This window comes from Carassius carassius, chromosome 39, assembly GCF_963082965.1.
Source record: "Carassius carassius chromosome 39, fCarCar2.1, whole genome shotgun sequence".
Classification (NCBI taxonomy): Eukaryota; Metazoa; Chordata; class Actinopteri; order Cypriniformes; family Cyprinidae; genus Carassius; species Carassius carassius.
Genome location: NC_081793.1, coordinates 20,599,979 through 20,622,417, shown reverse-complemented (window position 1 = coordinate 20,622,417; position 22,439 = coordinate 20,599,979). Strand labels below are relative to the sequence as shown.

The 22,439-nt window shown below is 36.1% G+C and overlaps 2 protein-coding genes across 5 annotated transcripts in view; one reads left to right on the top strand and one right to left on the bottom strand.

Moving 5' to 3' along the window:
* The window catches only part of LOC132121598 (beta-tectorin-like), a 70,864-nt gene that overhangs the window by 28,333 nt on the left and 20,092 nt on the right, over positions 1–22,439 (top strand). The window lies entirely within an intron of this gene.
* The window catches only part of LOC132121594 (glycerol-3-phosphate acyltransferase 1, mitochondrial-like), a 32,450-nt gene continuing 16,202 nt past the window's right edge, over positions 6,192–22,439 (bottom strand). For all 4 annotated transcript variants that reach the window (XM_059531156.1, XM_059531154.1, XM_059531157.1 and 1 more), the window contains 19 exons: positions 21,710–21,829; positions 21,556–21,629; positions 19,665–19,778; positions 19,407–19,556; positions 18,747–18,846; positions 18,328–18,464; positions 18,141–18,240; positions 14,550–14,762; positions 14,026–14,139; positions 13,852–13,937; positions 13,608–13,723; positions 10,863–10,933; positions 10,512–10,776; positions 9,859–10,007; positions 7,971–8,048; positions 7,445–7,576; positions 6,965–7,154; positions 6,654–6,712; positions 6,192–6,442 (listed from right to left, as the gene is read on the bottom strand). In XM_059531156.1, coding sequence (XP_059387139.1) covers positions 6,326–6,442; positions 6,654–6,712; positions 6,965–7,154; positions 7,445–7,576; positions 7,971–8,048; positions 9,859–10,007; positions 10,512–10,776; positions 10,863–10,933; positions 13,608–13,723; positions 13,852–13,937; positions 14,026–14,139; positions 14,550–14,762; positions 18,141–18,240; positions 18,328–18,464; positions 18,747–18,846; positions 19,407–19,556; positions 19,665–19,778; positions 21,556–21,629; positions 21,710–21,829 — 2,385 coding nt within the window. In that variant the 3' untranslated portion in view covers positions 6,192–6,325. The remainder of the gene's footprint in view (positions 6,443–6,653; positions 6,713–6,964; positions 7,155–7,444; positions 7,577–7,970; positions 8,049–9,858; positions 10,008–10,511; positions 10,777–10,862; positions 10,934–13,607; positions 13,724–13,851; positions 13,938–14,025; positions 14,140–14,549; positions 14,763–18,140; positions 18,241–18,327; positions 18,465–18,746; positions 18,847–19,406; positions 19,557–19,664; positions 19,779–21,555; positions 21,630–21,709; positions 21,830–22,439) is intronic.

Here is a 22,439-nt window from a genome sequence, read left to right as displayed (position 1 = left end):
TGCTAAACATTTTGATCAGACAACATGCGTTTTCTTCAAGCCAAACTAAAACTAGTTCTTCGAAAATGACTGTTTACTGGCCAAAAACATGAATTGTTATTTAATAACCTGTTAGTTAATAACACCTCTGACTCAACATCAGCCGACACTTTGGTTTTTGGTGAGAGAATAGAAACAATTACGATCGTAAAAAAAGCTTTCATCACAACAACTGAAATACCATATTATGATTCAATCTTATATTAAGTCTTTAAACAACAACCCCTTTGAGTTTTAATAAATAACTGATGAACAGAGCATAAAAAGTGGGACAGGGAAACTCACCAGTGCTTGTATGTTTGTCATATTCTCCATTATGATAATGAATGAAGAGCATAGTGCCTGCCACCCACGTTTTTGTCTCTTACAATGTTGATGACTCAGTATATAAAGGCATACGCGTACAAGTTGTTAGAATGTCATAGTATAGTATTTTTAATCAGCATTCCCTTGTCCTCACGGTCCATGCAATTCCTCTATTGGAATCACTGGTAAATTCTTAAGGAATGAAAGGTCACCCATTTGGATATTTATTTGCCAGTAATTTATTTCTGTGATGGCAAAACTGAATTTTCAGGAGCCATTCCTCCAGTCTGTAGTGTCACATGATCCTTCATGAATTTTGAAACATTATAAATTTATTTACTGCTACTTTCGATCAATTGAATGCATCCTTGCTGAATTAAAGTTTTAAGTACTTTCTCTTTTCTTCTCTTTTTTACATTTTAAAAGACTTTAGAATGTTATATCTAAACAGCAACCTCGTGTGAAGCCAACAAGGAAGTGACTTAAACTGTAATTTGTCAACTGGCCACTAATTGCTGGCTGCAAAAGGGAGTCAGTCCGATAGACTCCACAGGTTAAAATGCCCAACTTTACAGCAACGAATAAAAAATGTTTACAGCTTGGTTCAAAAAAATTATTTTGGTCTATATAGCTAATTTTCCCCTTCATGTCAAGTGTGAGGGGGCTGTATTTTTTTTTTAGAACTCATCTGTTTAAATTATATTAAGCCTTAAAGTACAGCATAATTAAGGGCGTAGACACTTGAGTGACCGCCGTCACGCTGGGTAGGCGAGGTTTCAGCAACCAGCTCCCACCTCTTTGCCCCTTTTTCGATTATCCGGGAGTGAGAGCTGCCAAGATGCCGATGCAGTACTGGTTTTTGGAAAGAATCCATGACTAGCAAATCCATGCCTTTTTGTAAGACGACAACGACATTTGCCTGCATGTCTTCCGGTACCCAACAGTCAGCAGAAATTAGAAAAAAAGTGTTTATTATGAAATCGGGATATTGGAAGAGCAAGGACAAAGTCACAAACATCTAAGGATGCTTCAAGGGTGAGCAGAAGATGGATGAATTTTAATTCTCGGGTGAACTAACCCTTTAATGCTGACAACAATGGAACCACTTTTGAGAGATATACAGTACAGACCAAAAGTTTGGACACACCTTCTCATTCAAAGAGTTTTCTTTATTTTCATGACAATGAAAATTGTAGATTCACACTGAAGGCATCAAAACTATGAATTAACACATGTGGATTTATATATAGAATTATATACATAACAAAAAAGTGTGAAACAACTGAAAATATGTCATATTCCAGGTTCTTCAAAGTAGCCACCTTTTGGTTTGATTACTGCTTTGCACACTCTTGGCATTCTCTTGATGAGCTTCAAGAGGTAGTCACATGAAATGGTCTTCCAACAGTCTTGAAGGAGTTCCCCGAGAGATGCTAAGCACTTGTTGGCCCTTTTACCTTCTGTCTGCGGTCCAGCTCACCCCTAAACCATCTCGATTGGGTTCAGGTCCGGTGACTGTGGAGGCCAGGTCATCTGGCGCAGCACCCCATCACTCTCCTTCTTGGTCAAATAGCCCTTGATGCCTTCAGTGTGACTCTACAATTTTCATAGTCATGAAAATAAAGAAAACTCTTTGAATGAGAAGGTGTGCCCAAACTTTTGGTCTGTACTGTATAAGGAAGCTTATTTCTTTGCACAAAGAGGACAGTGGTACAAGAGGAATCCCAAATCATTGTTTTATGTAAATATAGCTAAAGCTATAGAAATTCAAAAACAATGGACTTTTGGCAAGGTCCCTGAAATAAGGGCCTTCATATTTATCTTTTGTTTTATGGAGTGTTTTATTTATTTTTCTGAGAAAAGAGCAGGGGCCTGTACCATGATGGTGTTCGAACAAACTCAGGGTTATAGGATCTGTTTTGAGTTGCCAAAATCCAAACCACTCCAGTCCGGCTTTATTGGTACCATGATGCAGATCATCAGTTTTCTCTGGCTTTGATCCTGAGTTTGTGGAGCGTGTGCATGAGAATTTGTGACATCAGCTGCGAACAGCCAGTCACATCACCAGAACATAATTTGGCCCAGAGCAGGTTAGCCGTGGAGCTTAAGTTACTATGAATGTCGCTAAAAGCCAAGCCACTTTCATGGTACCTAAAACCCAGGATTGGCACAAACTTATCTGAAACCTGCTGGCTAGCCAGGTACAGGCCCCAGGAAAAACACCAAGCAAGTGTCTTAGAGCAGGCAAAAGCTATGAAAAAAGAGTGAATGTTTCATCAAACACATCAAGATGCAACATGCAAAAGTGAAGTGCAACGTATTGGTTAAAATGTGTGAGGCCTGATAAGTTTGCTTAGGGCCCCAAAATATGGTAATCCCACCCTTGGTTGTTTTCCATACTCGGATACCTACTGTTGCCAAAGCACAATTAACTCATTAAGCATTCTACAAATCATATATTTAAAATATATATATATAAACTTCTGGGAATAGAATTTATGAGTGCTGAAGATGTGAGAGAGTTGTGCTTTATCAATAGACACACATACATACATATATACTGATTACTGTTATAGGGTTTTAGCTTTATTTTAGCTTAATTTTACCTTTGTTGTATTGAGCTTGATGAATTCTTTCTCCAGGACTTTGGGAGTTACAAGGACAATTTTTTGCAGAGCTGTCACTCCCTTCATTCTTGTTATTTGCAAAGCTCATCGAAACTCAGAGATGCAGTAGCTCAGACAGCTGGTTGAACACATCTTTAAGCTGTAATACAGACATTAAATAGTAAGAAAAGCAACATAGAAAATAAATTAACCAGCTGTGCTGTAACTTAAACTCTGAAATCTGAATACATTTTAGAAATCTGACAAAATATCTAGAAATATTTTATAACATCCAACATCAATCATACAGTACTTGCAACAATATTACTTTCTTACAAACTCAAAAGAGGCTTTAACTTTTAAAGTGGTACTCCATGTCAGATATAATTGTGATATTGTCAAGTATAAACATTTTACTCACCCCATCAGTAATGCTATTATTAGGCAGAATAACACTCAGAACACTCCTTTGGTTCTTCACTGTGGATGTGCTCTCTTTGAGGTCCTCTTCTTCAGCACCTCCTTAAATTGATGTTGTTGCTGTGGGCAGAGTTTGTGTCTATCTCTATTTAATTTCCTCAATTTTAAACTCAAATGTTTTTATTCTCTGCTGGAATAAAATAGTCTTAAACAAGCCCAAATGGGTTTCCTATATTTGCTGGTCTTATAGCATTGTTGGTTTTAGAGGATTTCTAGGGACTTTTAAGTCGCAACAGTGAAAATTCTTAACAGTAAAAAAAGAAAGTGACCTCACTTCTTCAGTATTATGTAATCAAATAGGGTTCCCCAAATTTTTCTATTTAAAGGGGTCATGAGCTGAGTAATCAAATTTCCCTTGATATTGTGACATGTTTTGACTTTGTTTTGATTTGGGCCCATGGGGTAAAATTAGCAAAGAGCTCCAGATCGCATCAGTGAAACACTATTTGTTTGCTTTACTTTCCTACAGATTCATTTTTAAACAAGACAGTATGATGAAAGCTTTTCAAAGATCTCAGGATTTTAGACTAAGAATATACAACAATAAGATTTTGGTTTCTATTTATTAATTGTTTTATTTGATATTTTCATTATTTAATTATTAGCTTTTCATCATCTTGCATAACACAGTTTGGGAAACCTTGCACTAAATGACATCACTCAGACAACAGACAAAAAGATTATAAATGTATATGTGTGTATGTGTACACACACACACACACACACACAAACACACAACATAAAGCCTTTTTGTTTGTACATTTACAGCTTTCTGGTAAGTGCACAGAATATGATTTATTAAACTTCCAAATCCCACAAGACAACTGTGGAATCCCAACTAAACTGTATACATGTCTAATTAAAAGATGTTGAGGAAAACATACATTATTTGATGTGAGAACATTAAAAATGACTTTCTTAATCTTTGTTTTGAGACTGATTTAAAACAATACCTAAAATCTATATTGTTCACAGCACAAAAGGGATCTATTGATCGATTGCTTATCACACTTCACATGGTATGATAGTACATGACTGCATTAATGGACAGGCAAAAAAAAAAAAAAACATCTTATTGCTGTCTGCAATCTTCAGTGCTCAAACACATTCACACAATGTAGATTGGAGTTAGGAATCGCACAATTGCACTATTATTCTGCCTCCCTCAACTCGAAAACGTTGACTATATTCAGAATAGCATATTATTGCTGCATTACATGATATGAATGTTCTATGCACAGCATGCATAGAATACCCAGATGACCTATTCACAAAAATTACAACTGTACACTTTTCTAATATGGACTGGGATGGGTCTGAGCAGTTATAATTTAGTCTGGCTTTCATTTTGCATTACATCTTTACACAGCATTTTAAGCAGCCTTAATTCAGCTGTGTAAAGATGAATAATATATTCCATTCTAAACAGACGTTTAATTGCAATTTAAAGTAGAATATTTGCGAGCCATTTTGACACACACCTATTTTTGTGCAAACTGTTACAATATGCCTTATGTATCTGAACAAACCTTCACAGCTTTGATTCAGTCTCTAAAACGCTTTCAGTGTCACTTCAAATCTAATATACAATTTAGTAATTTGAGCTTCTCGGGTAAGTCGTGACATAAGTAAGCTCATATATTCTTCAAGGGCTCTGACTCATTTTGACCAATGAATTTCCCTCACTTTTCCTGTAGTTCAAGATTATTGGATAAGGATTTCATAACCACATAGATAAACAGCATAGAGCAAAGAATAAGCAAAGAATTCCACAATTTCCCAAACCCAGGAGCTCACAGCCTTAAAATAAGTGTATCCTTTCAGATTTTTCCAAGATCCTGGGAGAAGCATGTATCTTTTTAATCTCTCAGTAGCCTACGCAAACTGTGCACGCCTGCCAACTACATTCTTGCACAGTAAAAACACATCAATGCAAAAGTCTAGAGGCTGACGCACAAATGAGTTTTCTTCAACGACTTGTCAAAACAAGTTGGGATAATACAAAACACATGACAAATGAAGTTGGAAGTGATACATCAGCAGAAAAGGCTTTCTAAAGAGCAGATAATAAAAACGGAATGAAGATGAGGTAAAGTGAACTGCAGTTTTGGGACATTACAGGGTATCTTCAACTTTTGCCTGCTCACAGGCTCTCGATATATTCAATAACAAACTCAATATTCTAGTGGTTATGAAGGCAACGTGCCTTTTTCAGCATTCTAGTTATATTGTGCTTTGAAACAAATTTCTGGCATAAATAGGGTTTAATTCACATACTACAGACATATTGCACACATGCACACACACTGAGCATATAAGACTCACTGCTTAACTCCAAAATAAAATATACCAGCAACTGAGGAGGAAATCAAAGTGCTTGGCACCAAGAGAACCTCCTCCAAATATTACAAACATATCTTGTAATGGTCAGCCAAGCAGAAGCACTCAAGCTCAGTTTCCAGTAAAGTTTCCCCCTCATGATCCTGTAGGCCTGCTAAAAAATGCTACTTTCATAAACTACTTGGAAGCTTGCTGCACTTTTTAAAAAATGAGTCCATTATGATGTATTCACGTGTTATCGAAAGATGCTTTGTCTTTCTGTTCTCTGTAAGGTAACGGTGATTTCTTCACATGCTCTGACAGTGATAGTGAAAGTTAAAAAGAAACATTCAGATCTATAAAGACACCCAATTTAGCTGAAAACCAAGGGCTTTAACGAATGAGCTGACAACTACTTGTGTCTAGTCTGGTATGAGTCTAGTACGAGGCGTTTAGTGAAGGCACTTCCAGGTAAAGCTTTCCTTAGAGTAGCACCTTTGACAGTCATGATTAGCCAGTAAAAAGCCCTTAAGTGATGTGGAAAGCCTTGCAGTTGTGTTGATGGTCCTAATGTGTCACAGCAGACTAAAACCCAGAATGTACTGCAGGAGTTTGTTTCTGTTGGCCTGAGGTAAGAAAGTGCTGCTCAGCTCCAGACGGCACACACCACCCTCTCGTCTCTCATTAAGCACCTGTGAATCACAAAAATATGCTTATTATGCATCATTGATGATGCTTTGATTACTGCATTGATGATGCAGGAAGTGGAGGATAAGAAATGTGCATTGACACATTTGAACGTGAGGAAGTTACAAGGTTTGAATAAGCCACTTATAGGCTAATAATAATGCATCAATAGGTTAGTCCTTTAAGCAAGCAAATGCCACAGGATGGCTTTCTCACCCCCAGCTCTTTAAATGTTTTCACTGTATTTTTTACAAGGTAGTGTGTGGCACTCTCTCCTAAAAAAACAAAACAACAACAACAATGTCATCAATATAAATACATTCATTTATAGAACACCTTTCATACAAGATTACAACTTAAAGTGCTTAAACATTTACAGATATGATCTAACCATGAATGTGGGGCAAGAATAAGTGATGGCAAAATGCTTAAAAATAACATTCATTAAAAAAGTAAAGATGACACAGCAGGGAAAGAATGATCAATAGATTTTTGGGATGTCTTCAAGGTGGGGGGCATATGCTCACCATATGCAGCCACTCCTCTCTCTGTGCGAGTTAGCAGATACTTGAAAAGCTTGTGCGTGTACTCTCTCTCTGACATGGGTGATATCAGGCTGTGTACTAAGATAGCTGCACCACTGTAGGCCTCCAGCACCGGAGTGAGAATCCTCTGAAGAAAAATATAAAATTCCTGGGGCTCAGCTGATGGGCTCACCTAAAATAAAATGAATAAAATAAAATGAAATAAGCACGTTAGGATTTAACAAAATCTAATGCCAATAGTTATTTCAAGATGTTTAATGTGGGGCTTCTGACATAGTGGGGAAACTCTGCATCAGTTTTTAAATGGCCTGCTGGATCATCATTCTACAAGGCATTTTTTTTATTTTAAATAACCCGTATATAGACCACTTTCAGAAATCGTCATGCTTTTATTTATTCAGTGTGAAAAATGGTTCCATTTTTGGCTAAACACAACTTTTGTTACTATAGATAGATAGATACCTTCAGGTAACGGTCTCTTTGTTCATCTCCAAAGTCACTGTCTTCATCTTCTTCATCACTTCGCCAAGCAAGAGCCTCTGGAAACTTCTTGGGCCAAGACTCCTCAGAAGGACTCAGCTCCTCCTGGTCCTCCTGAACACAAGAGATGAATTTTCCGGATACATATTTTTCAAGAATAATTATTATTGATTTAATATTGTTACTTAATGAGTGACCTTAAACTATTATTAATATTAGGCACAAATATTATTTGATGTGTAGTGTATTTACCAATAGATCAGATTCAGAAAAACAATAATGAAATGGAAACTGAAATAATGAAATCATAGAATTTTCAGAAATCCACCTAAAACCCAATCAGGTCATTCGACTTCACCGGACTTTCCAGCAAATGACTTTCAATACAAATTCAAATTCAAATATTATTTGATCTTTGATGGTACTTTTTAAAATGATGCATCAATTATTGCAGCTTTAAACAAAATAAACGTAAACAACAGGACAAATGAGAGCTGGCACAGCTTACCTCAGCTACAATGAGCACACCATACTCGATTAACCTGGTGACAGCTTCATGGAAGACCTGGTACAAAGTCTGACAAGGCTATAGAGAAAAAAGACAACATAATTACACTTTAATACGGTTGTTATTTCTTTGTTAAATTGAAACAGTATCCCATCTTTACATCTAGTAGCGCATAACATAAATCTCTGTTTCGCTTTAAGAGATCAAAAAGTTCGAAATAAGCTTGTTCTAAAATAAGGGTAGGGATAATCCCTGTACAGTCAAATATGAAGAGCCATTCAGGGTTCAATATAAAAAACAACACTATGGCTTTTTCTGCAAAACAATCCTTATTCTCAACCCTTTGGTTTGAGAATTCCCAACACAGTATGATAAGCTCTTTTAGTCTTAATTTTATTTGTACTACTGCGTCAATAGATAAAAAGTGATTCTAACCAAACTGTATTTTCTGCAAGCTTATTTAAAGATAAATGTAGATTTAAGATGTCTATTAAAAAAAGGACACTTGGAGACCCCAAAAGGACATCAAATAACTAAGTGATATAAGAAGTAGACTGAAGTACAGTAGACAAGTCAAGTAGCGATACCGAACAGGACCACATGGAGACGCCAAAAAACCCTAAACCAATCCCCTTGAGCTGATTGCTTAAACATAATACAGTACACGGATCCATTCAGAACACAACATACACCTGACAAATCCAAACATTATCCTGAATGTGTGTGGAAACATCATGAATGTACATAATGTGCATAAATACAATGTATGATCTGTGCAGCTAGAGCACTCATACACGGTTTGTTTGAGCATCAATATTTTAAGCATGCTTACTGTACAACACCTGTATGTCACTGCAATCGTCTTTTCCTTGATTAGAATCATCATCCATCAAAACTTTCCAAGGAAGAAACTGGTTTGCTTTATCCAGCCGAGAAAACATAGTTTGCGTATCAGACAGTACTTCATACAGTGCTACAAGAGCTCTCGCACTCCTCAGAATTAATCACAGAATATGACTGGAATTAATAATTCATTGAATTACTAGTCCTCGCGTGGGTCTAGAGATGTGATGCCCTGCATTAGGCGTGTATGCCCCATAATACTAATCGTGTTGATCGTTACAGCATATGTTTTCTGTAAAGATATGAATCAAAACAACTCACCTGTCGAGAAAAACACAAGCGAGATTGGCATCTCTTTCTACGTTTACGGGAGCTGTCCTTGTTGACAGAACCAGCGGCAGACGGTAAACAGTAATTATGTTCCATAATTAAGTAACACAATCCACCATAAAACGTGCAAGAAGAAGTAAATAAGGAACTGCTTGAAGCAAGTGGTTTGCTGGATGCTAGACGCTACTTCCGCATTTGTCCATTACACTGTTGTCATGTGGTTTCTACGACAGTAAAGGCGGTAACAAAGGGATAACGTCATTGACAGGCGACTGCACTGCACCGTGTCACTGTTTAGAATGGGAATTTTCTCATGATTTACAAGTAGTTGAAAACATTAGAGATATTGTTAGTAATCAGCTGGAGAAAATATATAACACTAGCCTAGTGGTTTTGGGATATTATACTGCAAATATCTTACGAATTGTACCTTTAAAACCTTCCCAGAGTTTTGTGGCTTGAAATGATATGATTGCCTTTTGCATTAATTGTGTTAAATTATTTTAACGTGTTAAGGATTTTGGAATCAATCGCATGCATTATTGCTGAAAGCCCTAACTTGTACTGAATTCCACTTAAATTGCCATTTTTAATGTTGAAAAGTTTCCAAAGTTAAATGTCAAAAGTTTTGAGTCAGCATATCAAAAGTTTTGCTTGAGATTAGAGTCAACCACCAGATGGTGATGCTGCTTGAGTGAGTGATGTGAGGGCATACCATCGCTACTGCCACCTCATTGGACAGAAAGTGGGAGAGGCCTGCAGCTCTGCGGATCAGTCTCTCTTGGCTCAGCAGCGTAGATGAAGAATTCTGTTCACTCACTGAATTTGCAGATTGCTCTCTCAGCAGGGCCAGTGTGCTGCAAGCTAGCAAACATACATAAAGTTACAGTACACATTCAGTCTGTAATTCTTAAATAGTTCAAAAATACACAAACAAACTGTGTGCTACATCTGTTTTTTATCCTGTATTATGTGTTTAGATTCCAAAAAAAGATTTTTTATGTTGGTTGATGATTACATGAACCAATTTTTCAAGTGTTTTATACAGGTTATTTTATTTTATTTTATAATGTATTAATTATTAGCTTTTCATCCACTCATAAACCCACCACAGTTCACTCACAAATCCCAATTTTTGTTAATGTTTCTTCATGTTGCCAAATATGGAATAAATAAATTCATACATGTATTCTATTTTTACAAATACTCACAAATGTTTAATCTAATAGATTACATCACTAAATACAATTTCGACAAATAATTCGTAACCAGTAACGGACTACAATTTGTAAATAATCTACCCTGCACTGATTATTTGTATCATCAGTCTTTGTAAAATTATGACTGGTGGCATCTCAGATCTTTTACCTATAATAGCATCTGCAATGAAGACGTGGAAAAGGCCATTGCTGTAGAAATTGAGCTCAAAGAGTGCAGGTACAGTGTTCCTAGGAGCGATGATGAACTCTGTGTTTCTGTTGGTGCTGTTGACATTCACACAGTTTCCCAGAAGGCTAAGCGCATGCATGACCACATCCTCTGAATTCCCAGAAAAACCCAGGTCAAAGTCCCGTGTTAAGATCTCTTCCTTCATATTGAAGAAATCCTCCACCAGTTTAGACAGCAGTACACCCTGTCCAATCAAAAACCAATAAAACTGACTGAAGAAAGAAGGGCTGATGTGGTGTATGCTGCATAGGAAGTGAGGACAGTGCTTACCTGTCTGTGCCGGTACAGGAGGAGACAGGCCACGATGTGAGTGGACATGATTGCTGATGACTTGCTGGCAGCTATGTGAAACACAGAAGGCAGCAATCAGACTGATCAAAAGTGAAAGTGGTTTAACTGAGCCAAACTGCAAGATATGCCAAAACTTCTGATGCTCAAGGGTGAAGTGTGTCATAGTTTATGTAAAAATACAATCTTAATTTGTAGAGACAAATATAAACAGTAATTTGGGGGTTGACTTTTTCTCTTGCAAAACGGTCCTCATTTACGTGATTTCCACTGAGTGCACACTTCACCCTTAAATTCTCTGATGAAGGGAAATGAAAGGACACTATTTCAATTCATACCTGCATGATCTAGATACTCCATGACATTGTCTGTGAGCTAAAAAAAAAAAATTTCCGAGAGTATCTGAAATATGCTGTATGAAGAAAAACAGAGTGACTTTGGAGCAGAAAACCGGGTTCAGTGTCTATTAAACATTATTAAACATTCACAAGCAAGCTGCAATTCCACCTCGGAGTGCCGATCCTCTGACCTTCTGTCCTCAAAAAAGCAGCATCAACAGGGCATTCAAACACTGAGGGAAGAGACTGGCTAAAAGCACCACATCACCATTGTGACCAAGGACTGTGACCAGCAGTAACATACATTAACTGTAGAAAATAGATCAGCTGTAGATAGAACATGTCTGGGGCATATTTCACTCCAAAATCAAAACAATAAATATATATTTTCTTAATATATTTAGCATAAAGACAATTAAAGAAAACATCATTACCAATACTGAAATAAATAATGATTAAATAAACATTTTATTATATTTTAGCACAGTATTTTAATGGCAATGGGGAAAAAATTATAACTTTAAACTATTTATACATTTTACAGCATTTTAATAATAATAAAAAAAAATGTGTCCAGACATATTGATTGTCACTACTGCATTATAGTAATGAGAATACAAAGGAATCATTGAGAATAATGAGAATTACAAAAACTCAAAATTAGTGGTCGACCGATATTGTTTTTTTGACAGCCAATGCCAATATCTTGGAACGCAGGGTGGGCGATAGCCGATATAAAGCCAAAAATAACAAAAAGTAATTTTTGTGCTGTATTTCCCTTAACGAGAGGGAGAATGTGAGCACTGTGTGCCGTTCTCAGCGCCGTCAAAATAAAAGTCCCGCCTCGAACACATCGGCCAAGTAGAAAAACTTATCAGCCGATGTCGATATTTGAAAATGCCAAATATCAGCCGATATATCAGCTTTGGCGACATAAACCACTACTTAAAAGTACATAATTAGAATTCTGGGGAAAATTTATATTGATTTTCATAAAAATATTGCCACAATACTAACAATATGGTTTGTAGACATTTTGCCAATAAATTTCCATGACTTTTCCATAACCTTTGAGACAATATTTATGACCTAATGATCCATTATTTTACAAGTAAAGAAAAATCTGTTCAAATTTATCATAGCATTTGTTAACTAACATGAATGACAATTAATGCTACCTATTTTGCTTTATATTTGTTTTAATAGTAAGTACAAGCTACGACCAGAGGTTACACTACGCAGAGAGCATATAACATCACTGAATATTATAATTTATTTAACCAATTTTATCAAATAAACTCAGGACCTGAGTTTAGTTCATTTAGGAAACTGTTTAGGTCTAACAAGTAATATTCAGGTACAGAAATATATAGAAATGAACTAAACTGTGTTTATGAGGATACTCGACAGGATGGACATTTTGACATAATTTTGTGTGTATCTGGCAACTTAAGCGCAACAAGCAGTGGAAAAATAACTCAGTTTGGTACTTGGAGGTGTTTTCGAGGTGGATTTACGTGCACATGTTTTGAATATAACTATGGGCACACAGAAAACAGGAGTCTCTGGAATGCGCATCTACCGAATGCTTTAAAAAGACTTAATGATACAATATGATACAATTGCAAATGGTACAGTTTTGTGATGATGCAACACAGTGACAATTCTGTCAACTGTCCTGAAACAATAGTGAGAGTCTCGTATCGCAGCGTACAGCAGTTCTCCTGTAGTGTAAGCGAGAAGCGCTGATGTGTAGCCGTTTTCAGAAAGTGAAAGAGCTGAATCACTCATACTGTTTTCAAATACTTATTAACTCATCTAATCTACATGCTATTTTTAATAAATGTGTGTAGAATTTGCCCATTTCAAATGCGAAACCTGGCAAATGAGTAAAACTAGATTTATGCGTGATACCTCTCCAATATTCAGGACCTAATTAAAAAAAATATAGCAGAGAGATCTGTGAAATACATTTCCTTGACTTCTCCAGGCCTGTAAATTGCCATTTTAAAATTCAATTTCAAAGTTTATTATGACTGTACGAACCCTGTAACAAAATGTTTTTGAAAGGCTTTGTCAAATTCACTCACTAATTGTTTGGTTGGCTTTGGTTTTCTTTGGCAATTATGATGTTAGAAATACACTTTCTGTATCTTTTTGATCTGAACAATCAGCCCATGTATTCAGATTTTTTTTTATGTCAGTGATTCTGTAGGCCATGATATACAAGCAAGTTTTTCAGGCAAATGATAAATGAGCAGCATTGCCATAAGTCATTTTACAACTGCTGACCCCACATAAACAGCTAATTTACCCAACCCTCAATGCTTGAAAAATCGCCCACTGCCTAAGAAACTATTAATGTATTATGGCTTTTAAGTGCCCTTACTGAAGAGAACGTGCTTGGCCAGGTTAGCGATGACCTGCCTCCTCCAGGGCTCATCTGACAGGTCTCTAGAATTCAGATGATCCTCATCTTCTCCATTAAAAACAGCCTGATCCGGTCTGCAAAAAAAAAAAAAAAAAAAAAAACATAACTGAACATAATCCCATTAGCAATACACATCTTTCCACATACCAATAAACAGCAGTCCATATGATTAGGTTGGTTGCTGGCAGTCTAAAGGCCGTACTGTGCAGCGATGATGGTGGGGAGAAGGATCTGCTCCAGCGTGAGAGGGGCCTGGAGATGGCGACTGCGCTGTGTATCCAGGTACTCCTTAAGAAATGGAGAAAAAAGATCCAGACATTAAAGGAGAGATCTGCTATGCAGTCAGCCAAACTGAGATAAGATGAGCTGCACTGACCCTTAGTGAGAAGGGCTGCGTGAAATCCACACGCACACAGCCATAATTCTTCCGGAGCATCCTGAAAACGCCACAGGCAATTCCCCACAGACTCTCATTCTTTTTAGGCTTGCCCTGAAGGGAGGAGAACAGTAGGAACATTAAGCAAAGACTAAAGATAAAACGCAGAATTATAATAATGAAAAAGTGAACACAACATCAACCGTTTTAAGCTAAAAGGCTCAAAGTATGAAAACATCACGATCATATCAGTTAAATTGGGACATTTAGAGTAAAACATTATTTTCTACCAATTTTTTATTATTATTTAGAATACAATAACATTAGTAATAATAACTATAACTATTCAAATATATATAACTATATTAAAATATAACTATTATTACTATTATTCTTATGTAAAAATGTAAAAAAGCTTCTTTCAATTTTCATATGTCAATTAATTATTATATAAAAACTTTGAGTACCATTATAAGTGAACCTCATATCTGCTTTTTGCTGAATATCACTAGAGTTAGACATACCAGCTGCTCGCTGTTGTAGTTTCCTTCTATAATGCGGTCATATGAGATGCCTACAGGCACGATCAGAACATCGGGGATGCTGTTGGCACAGAGTGTGTCAACCATAATTGAGAGCATGCCCGCACGTGCTGGAGATGGCTTCCCACTGCGAGAGCGCGTTCCCTCTAAATACACCTCCAGAAACTGCTGCTGACACAACAATTCTTCTGTGTACTGAAAATGAGAGGAAAACAGAACAAAAACCCACAATGAATATTACAGTCCTTAAGATCCATGACTCTTCCTTTGCAAACTCCCTCTAATTAAAGCAGCCCATTGTGGCAATGGGGTGCTCAACAGGAATTAGCATAAATAATGCAGGAGTAATTCATCAGCTTCCATGACAGCCACCTCTAACCACAAGCCTCTCAACAGTCGCTGCAATGACAATCACCATGTCATTTTAACTAAAGCACTGGAGCAGACCATATTACCCCAGCGGGCACCTTGATGTCAATTTGAAGTCAAATATTAGACAAGATTTGATCAAGATGCTGCAAAACATAATTTCAAAGTCAGATTATACATCAAGTCCTTCCAGTGGTTAATTGGTGAAAATATTAGGTTCATCCCATACTGAAATTTATTATGTAAGTATATGGGCCAACATGTTTGACATTGAGTTGACGTCAAATCAACGTCGTGTTATAGGCGTTCAGTTGATGTCATATTGACATCACATTGATATCAACCCAGCGGGCAATTGATGTCAAATAGACATCAAATTGATGTCAAACATAGTCAAAGAATTTTTTTTTTTTTTCAAAATGCATCCATTCCGCATATGTTTTGAATCATATGTTATTTGATTTCTGCATGAAAGTGGACTTCTGTAGCTTCCGTGGTTAAATACATAAACAACAACAACAAAAAACTATTTATAAAATAAACATGTAGGCATAAATTACTGCTAATGAAAGAGGTGAATATATTATATTTTAACAAAAATATACTGATTTGCTTAATTACAAATAAAAAAAAATTACACAGCATTTTTGCTGTAGCCCCACATTAAGTAAGTGTTGGCGCAGTGGATAAGACACACGCCTTTAGTGTGAAAGACCCGGGTACGAATCCATTGTGAGCAGAGGTGGGTAGAGTACCCAAAAACTGTACTCAAGTAAAAGTAAAAGTACTTCTAGAAATATTTACTCAAGTAAAAGTAAAAGTACTAGTCTTGAATAGTTACTTGAGTAAGAGTAAAAGAGTATCGGATAAAAAATCTACTCAAGTAGTTAGTTACTAGTTACTTTGGGTCATATATACTGAGCCTATTTTTATTTAGATATATAGATAAAATGTATGTAATGTATGTGTGTGTGTATAAATGTATATATTTCATCAGCCTTTACTCCAATTTATGTAATTTATTATAAAACCCTGTCTGTTTACTTAAGTAACAGATATAGGTGTCATGCCATAACATTTTTTTAATACGACTGACTTTATATTAAATGTGAATTTAACATTGAAAGTTAATGTGATATAAATATTGCTACTAATCTTTTATTGTTCAGAAAGAGAGCAAATAACATTTACATTATTAAAGATCATTTTCACTGACAGTCTAGAGTTCAATCACTCTCAGAAACTCCCATTAAATCACTGAAACTGTTAACACTGTGAAATCAATATCTTAATTAAAGATTCGTACACACATCTGCACTTTGTTGTTTCTGACGAGAGAATTCGCCAGAAAGAGGTCTCCAGTCAGTGAGCGAGTGAAGGAAGCACCGACATTTTAGCGATGACTCATCTGAACATCTCTGATTGGCCAATGCTTTAATAAGCTCAAAAGAATCATGTGTGATTTGTTATAATGCGCAGCGCTGTAAAAACACATCTATCTATGGCTCAGCGCCAGCAAGCAATCACAGATCTGAATTTAGCAGCTGATGATATGTATTAATATTAATAAAATCTTAATCGGCTATTTTTTGTCTTTTGGAAGCTGCACTCAACTTGACTCCCCTCTGTTATAAGCCACACACGTACAACAAACTAATGTCACAGTGGTATCGTGTACTGTAATCGAATGTAGCCCAAGTTATTACCTGTTAAACAGTAGACAGCACACGCGGTGTTCATCTAATAAGGATCTCCATCGCAAGCAAATAATATCCTTTGCAGATTTGCTTTCAATTTCATTGCAGTTCCATATCCACGTTTTCAACGCTCTTTCTGTTCTTAAACGTTAAAACTCTGAGTGAACCGCTTCAGACGCTCAGCGCGTGCGGCAAGGAACTGAACGAATAATTCAAACTGATTCATGAACCAATTCACTCGTTTGCCAATTGGTTTGATCAAGCCTTTGAACAGAATTGACTCAAAAGAATGAATCATTCGCGAATGGGCATCGCTCATTGCCCAGAGAAAAGTAGACGGCGCGTTTGGAATAAACTGAAGCATTTATTGCATTAAGATAAAGTAACGAGAGGATCGTCGCCCACAGTAACGAAGTAAAAGTACAGATTTTTCCCCAAATATTTACTCAAGTAAGAGTATAAAGTACCCATCTTTAAATATACTCCGAAAAGTATTAGTTACCCCAAAAAATTACTCAAGTAAATGTAACGAAGTAAATGTAACTCGTTACTACCCACCTCTGATTGTGAGACACCAATGTGTCCCTGAGCAAGACACTTAACCCCTAGTTGCTCCAGAGGCGTGCGACCTCTGACATATATAGCAATTGTAAGTCGCTTCGGACAAAAGTGTCAGCTAAATGAATAAATGTAAATGAAGTTGTAATACCAAGTATATACAGTATTACAATTACATGTTCATTTATGGAAAATATAAAAAATTCTGATATAAACCAGTGGATTTAATAAAACACGTCTTGCATTTAATAATGTTTTGTCATTATTCTTGTGGTCTAGAATAGGACATCAATGTGTAAAAAAAAAAAAAAAAATGCACATCAAATGAATGTGGTCAAAAACGCCAATCAAATCGATGTCAAAACTTGACATTAAATTGGCGTCAAGTTTTGACATCGATTTGATTGGCGTTTTTGACCAATTCTTTGATGACTATGTTTGACGTCAATTTGATGTCTATTTGACAACAATTGCCTGCTGGGACAGCTGCTCCTGTTTCCTGTAGCTCATAAGATAATAAATTACCACACACATAGCCACATGCAAACAACTGTTTTTTCAAAGTAACCAAACTGAGACTCCAAATAATTTGGACTGAAATAGAGAGCAAGAACCAGAGGTTTATATTCAGTAAATAACTACTAAATGCTGTATATGAAATATTTATTAAATCAGTAGCCCTTTGAATGTTACTGTCCAAAAGTTTTGGGTTAGAAAGTTTTTTTCCCCCCTACACCTTTGAAATTTAATGCAATGGTTTCCCCATGCTGAGCTTGGTTCCACTGAAGGTTATTCCCCCTTCACTGGCTAAAATCTTCGGTAGTTTCCTTGCCACGTTTTCACTGAGGTATTTAACACATTAAGGTGTAATTTTCTGTAAATCTGCTTTGAAACCTATGACGTAACACCACTATACACATAAGTAGATCTGATATCTCTGTAGACTTACTGCATGTAACAGTGATCTGTATAACACATCCTTCTTTCCGTCTGAAGTCTCATCCAGTTTACGACGAATAAAAAATCCTCCTAGTTTCCGTATCAGTGTGCTGAGGGAGTACAATGCATGCATACATGTATCATAAATGAACATATCAGTTTGACTGTCTATTGTTGACATCATGACACCTGTGTACCTTAAGATAGGGATGTTAAGGTTGTTGCCGGCTGCGATGTGAGGGGCTTTGATGTTGTGACAAAACAGGATGAAGGTGATGAGCAGGTAGTCTATGTGGGACTTGTGAACAGGAAGGAAGACCAGGGGAACATTGTCCTAGAAGACACACAGTAAAAATGTTTGTTATACTTATCTATATCTATATTAATCTATTCTAATTCTCAACCCATTACATTACATTAAATATTCATAAAAAGGTGGTGGACAGATATTGTTTGTTAATGATCAATTTATCTGTATATCTTCTTGTAATAAGTGAGTTTGTCAAATGATTGACTGATCGGATGCTGTTTTGGGAGCAGTTACATTATGTGTGGTAGTGCAGATAAGAAGGAATGGCCATGCTGGGCAAAAAAGAAGGCCATGTAAATGTCTGACCTCAGATGCTGCTTTCTTCACCATCTCCAGCTGACCTTTATGGATCTGAATACTCCAGAAGAATCCATTAAACAATTTCAACAACACCCATCCTGTTATTCTGAAAGAGACATACAAAAAAGAGAGAAGATGATCTAGGATTTATTTCTAATCAATGAATAAATTACAAGCCCAAAATGATGTTTATTTACTATTTAAAATATAATATAAAACATGGAGTAATTTTAAATTATTTTTATTTAGTATTTTAAATTAATTAAATTAAAATAAAATATAAAACGATTTTAAGTTTAAATAATAATTCACAATATTACTGTTTTGCTTTTTTTTTTTTTTTTTATATAAAAATAAATGCAGCCTTGGTGGGCATATGAGACTTCTTTTAAAAACATTAAAAAGAACTTTACTACCCCCCAAATTTTTAACAATATTATATAATAATAATAACAATAGAATTGATAATTATTCCTTATATATATATATATATATATATATATATATATATATTTTTTTTTTTTTTTTTAAGTACATTTGCATTTAGATTCATTGGTTACATGTGTACATGCATTTAAGTACATTTGCATTTAGATTCATTGGTTGTAGTTTTATTCTTTTAATTTTTTTTAGCCTTGCTCATGGAGCATGATGTGAAAACTGTACCTGATGAAGGCAGGTGAGATGTTGGCAACCATTTCCTGCAGGAATCCTCTGGTCTTCTGTCTAACTTTACTGACAGCTTTGGAATCCACTCCAGACTCTGCATCTGTGCTAGCACCCTCGGATGCTACCTCCACGATAGCACTTTCCAGCCTACAGCAATAACACTCACAGTCAATCTGGATGCTATGATGCATTCCTGCTGCTTAGAAACAGAGCTTTACATTGCACTTGTTCCTTGCTTTTCTAAACACCAGGTACCTGCTGCTGTTGAGCACGTTCTCCACCACATTGCGAGCAAACATGTCCTTCCGGACATCTCTCTCCAAGACAAACAGCACATAACTCAGCCTCCGTGCAAGCCAACCTCTGTGTCTGTATTATACAAAATAAAAGCTAGTTGAGCATGGAAAGTATAATGAGTATTACTGACTTAAAGAATCTACAGTAGCAGACTGTTTCACTGAAATGCTTCTTAAAGGGATACTATTATGCCCCTTTTTACAAGATGTAACATAACTCTCAGGTGTCCCTAGAATGTATTTGTGACGTTCCAGCTCCAAATACAAAACATACTGTATCATTTATTGTTCCATACTGAAAATTACCATTTTTCACCAGAGGCTAAAACAAGGTTGTTTTTTGTGTATTTGTTAAATAAGCTGTTGCTCTCGGCCTCCTTTTCCAGAAGAGCCTTTGCAACTTGTGCATCGCATACTCTGCCAAAATGTAACATTTGTTTGATCTTGATTATCCCGTGATTCCCGTCTATCATGGTCATGCTCACGTAACACTGTTGGATATCATGAAAGGTTATTTTTTGCATTTTAAAGCCATTTAAGGTTAAATACCTTATGTGCCCAAAACAGCTCCCTATCCCCTATTTTGTTGGGTGCTGGCAATTTTGTAGCGATGTCCAAATTCTGAGTGAACGAGTTCATTCCCAACATTTGTTTACTACTTTTTACCCACAATCCTATCTGATTTCGAGTGTACAATTGATGTACACTCGCTGAAGCACTATTTCCCATAATCCAATGCAAAGAGGACTGACAAGCTTTAAAAGATACCAGGAGCAAGTGAGTTTAAGTGAGAGATGCAGATTGCATCTTTCTCATTTCTGCTTTATTCATTTATTTAAATTATTCTTCTTTATTCACTTATTCATTTCTTACTTGAATGCTGATGTTAAATGCTCTAGCGAGTAGATAAACATGGAGAACTGTGTACAGCTCACTCAGGACGGGGTCTATGCTAATATAGAAGTGTCCGTCAATAGTAATGGGCGGGGCCTGTACAATGTGATGTCACTGTACACATTCTGCAAAACAGCTTGTCTGGGACACCGTTTATGATTTATGGGGATTAAAAAAAAAGGACTGGGTGGATTTTTATCATTAAAGGGTGGTTGTGTACACACACTGCCAACACACATTAATGTACAAACACCATGTAAAAGTGAATTTTGCATGAACATGAAATTAGATGGAATCATGAAATTCTGAAAAATCAAACAGTCAGTGACTTGAACTCAAGAACTGGATCAGTATCATTTGTGAATAAATTAACTTTGCAAATTGTTTTTTTTTTTTCACTGAACCAACTGTTCAGAAATCATCTGAATGATTTTTTTCATGCATCAGACAGATTGGGGAGACTCAATGATTATTTTTCAGGAGTTCTCTTCGGAGCTTTTTTGTGTAATTGTTTCAACCATTTGTTAGAATCAATTGTTTAATATCAATATGTGCTGAAAGGCAATATAAATTTTTTCTACTGAATTATGCACTGTCCACTTCCTCCCCTGATTGGCTGTACCAGCTCAGACCATCTTTGGTCCTTGTCATGAGATCAAGGTACATAATATCCCCCAACAAGCAGTGTTAATAATTTCCCCGACTTTCCACTCCTCACAGAAAACTACAACCTTCCATTTGACACTTGAATGTAAACACACAGCAGGGAAACTACATCTGACCAACTATGTATTAATTAATGGTGCATCACAAACTAAACTATATTAATGAATTATACTTTACAGCAAGGTGCATAACCAAGCAATGTACAGTGAAAATTCTCATGCTCAATAATGAGAGAAGTGGTCATCTATTCAGACCTATAAGGTCCATGGTCAACAGAGGATGATGTTTACCTTGTGTGTGTTTCATTTATGTAAATCACATTACGGAGCCCCAGTGAAGGGATGCTGGGGTTGAACAGCCTCTCCTGGAAAACACATAATTGTAGTAACAGTCAAACTACAGATGTTTCTTAGTTTCAATATGCCAAAAGCTTCAACAACCAACCTGACTCAGGGGTGTGCATGAGTGACAGCATCTTCCAACAAATGGTCTCTTCCTGTTCAGCAGACCTTCCTTCCCAGTGGTGGTCACAGAACGAAGGACAGATGGGCTGGAGCTTCTGTCCTACATGAGAAATACAAAGTTTATTCTCCAAAAGATCACTGCAACAAGATAACTTGTAATAACCTAGCCTTCCAAAAATGTTCCATTTGTTGACATTAGTTATGTATTAGGTATCATGAACTAACAATTAGCAAATTTTTAACAGAATGTTTTAATCAAGGTTAATGCTATTTTTAAATATACTGTTGTTCTTTGTTAATTTAAACAACTTGAAATGTTAAACATAAATAATAATCTATATAAATAAAAGCTGTAAAACAGCATCTTTCTTTTTTTTTTAAACTGACATTTCTGGTCCTTCTGTTGTAATGACAAAGCTGCTTGTTTTCAAACATTATTTTATTCAACCGAGTGGTAATACACTGAAAAATTAATTAAATATTTATTTAATAATTTCAGAATTATAATAACAATTTCAGAATTACAGAAATTAATATAATTTGTTTTTAATTGCCTCATTTATCCAGGTTTTCCAAGTATGTGGGAATTAAATAAAAATGACAGTTGTTGAGGGAAGAAAGTAAATAAATAAAGAAAAATAAAGAAAAGAGCTATTATTACGAGCCTCATTATTCAAGCTATCAGGTCTGTAGCACCAACAGCACAGGAC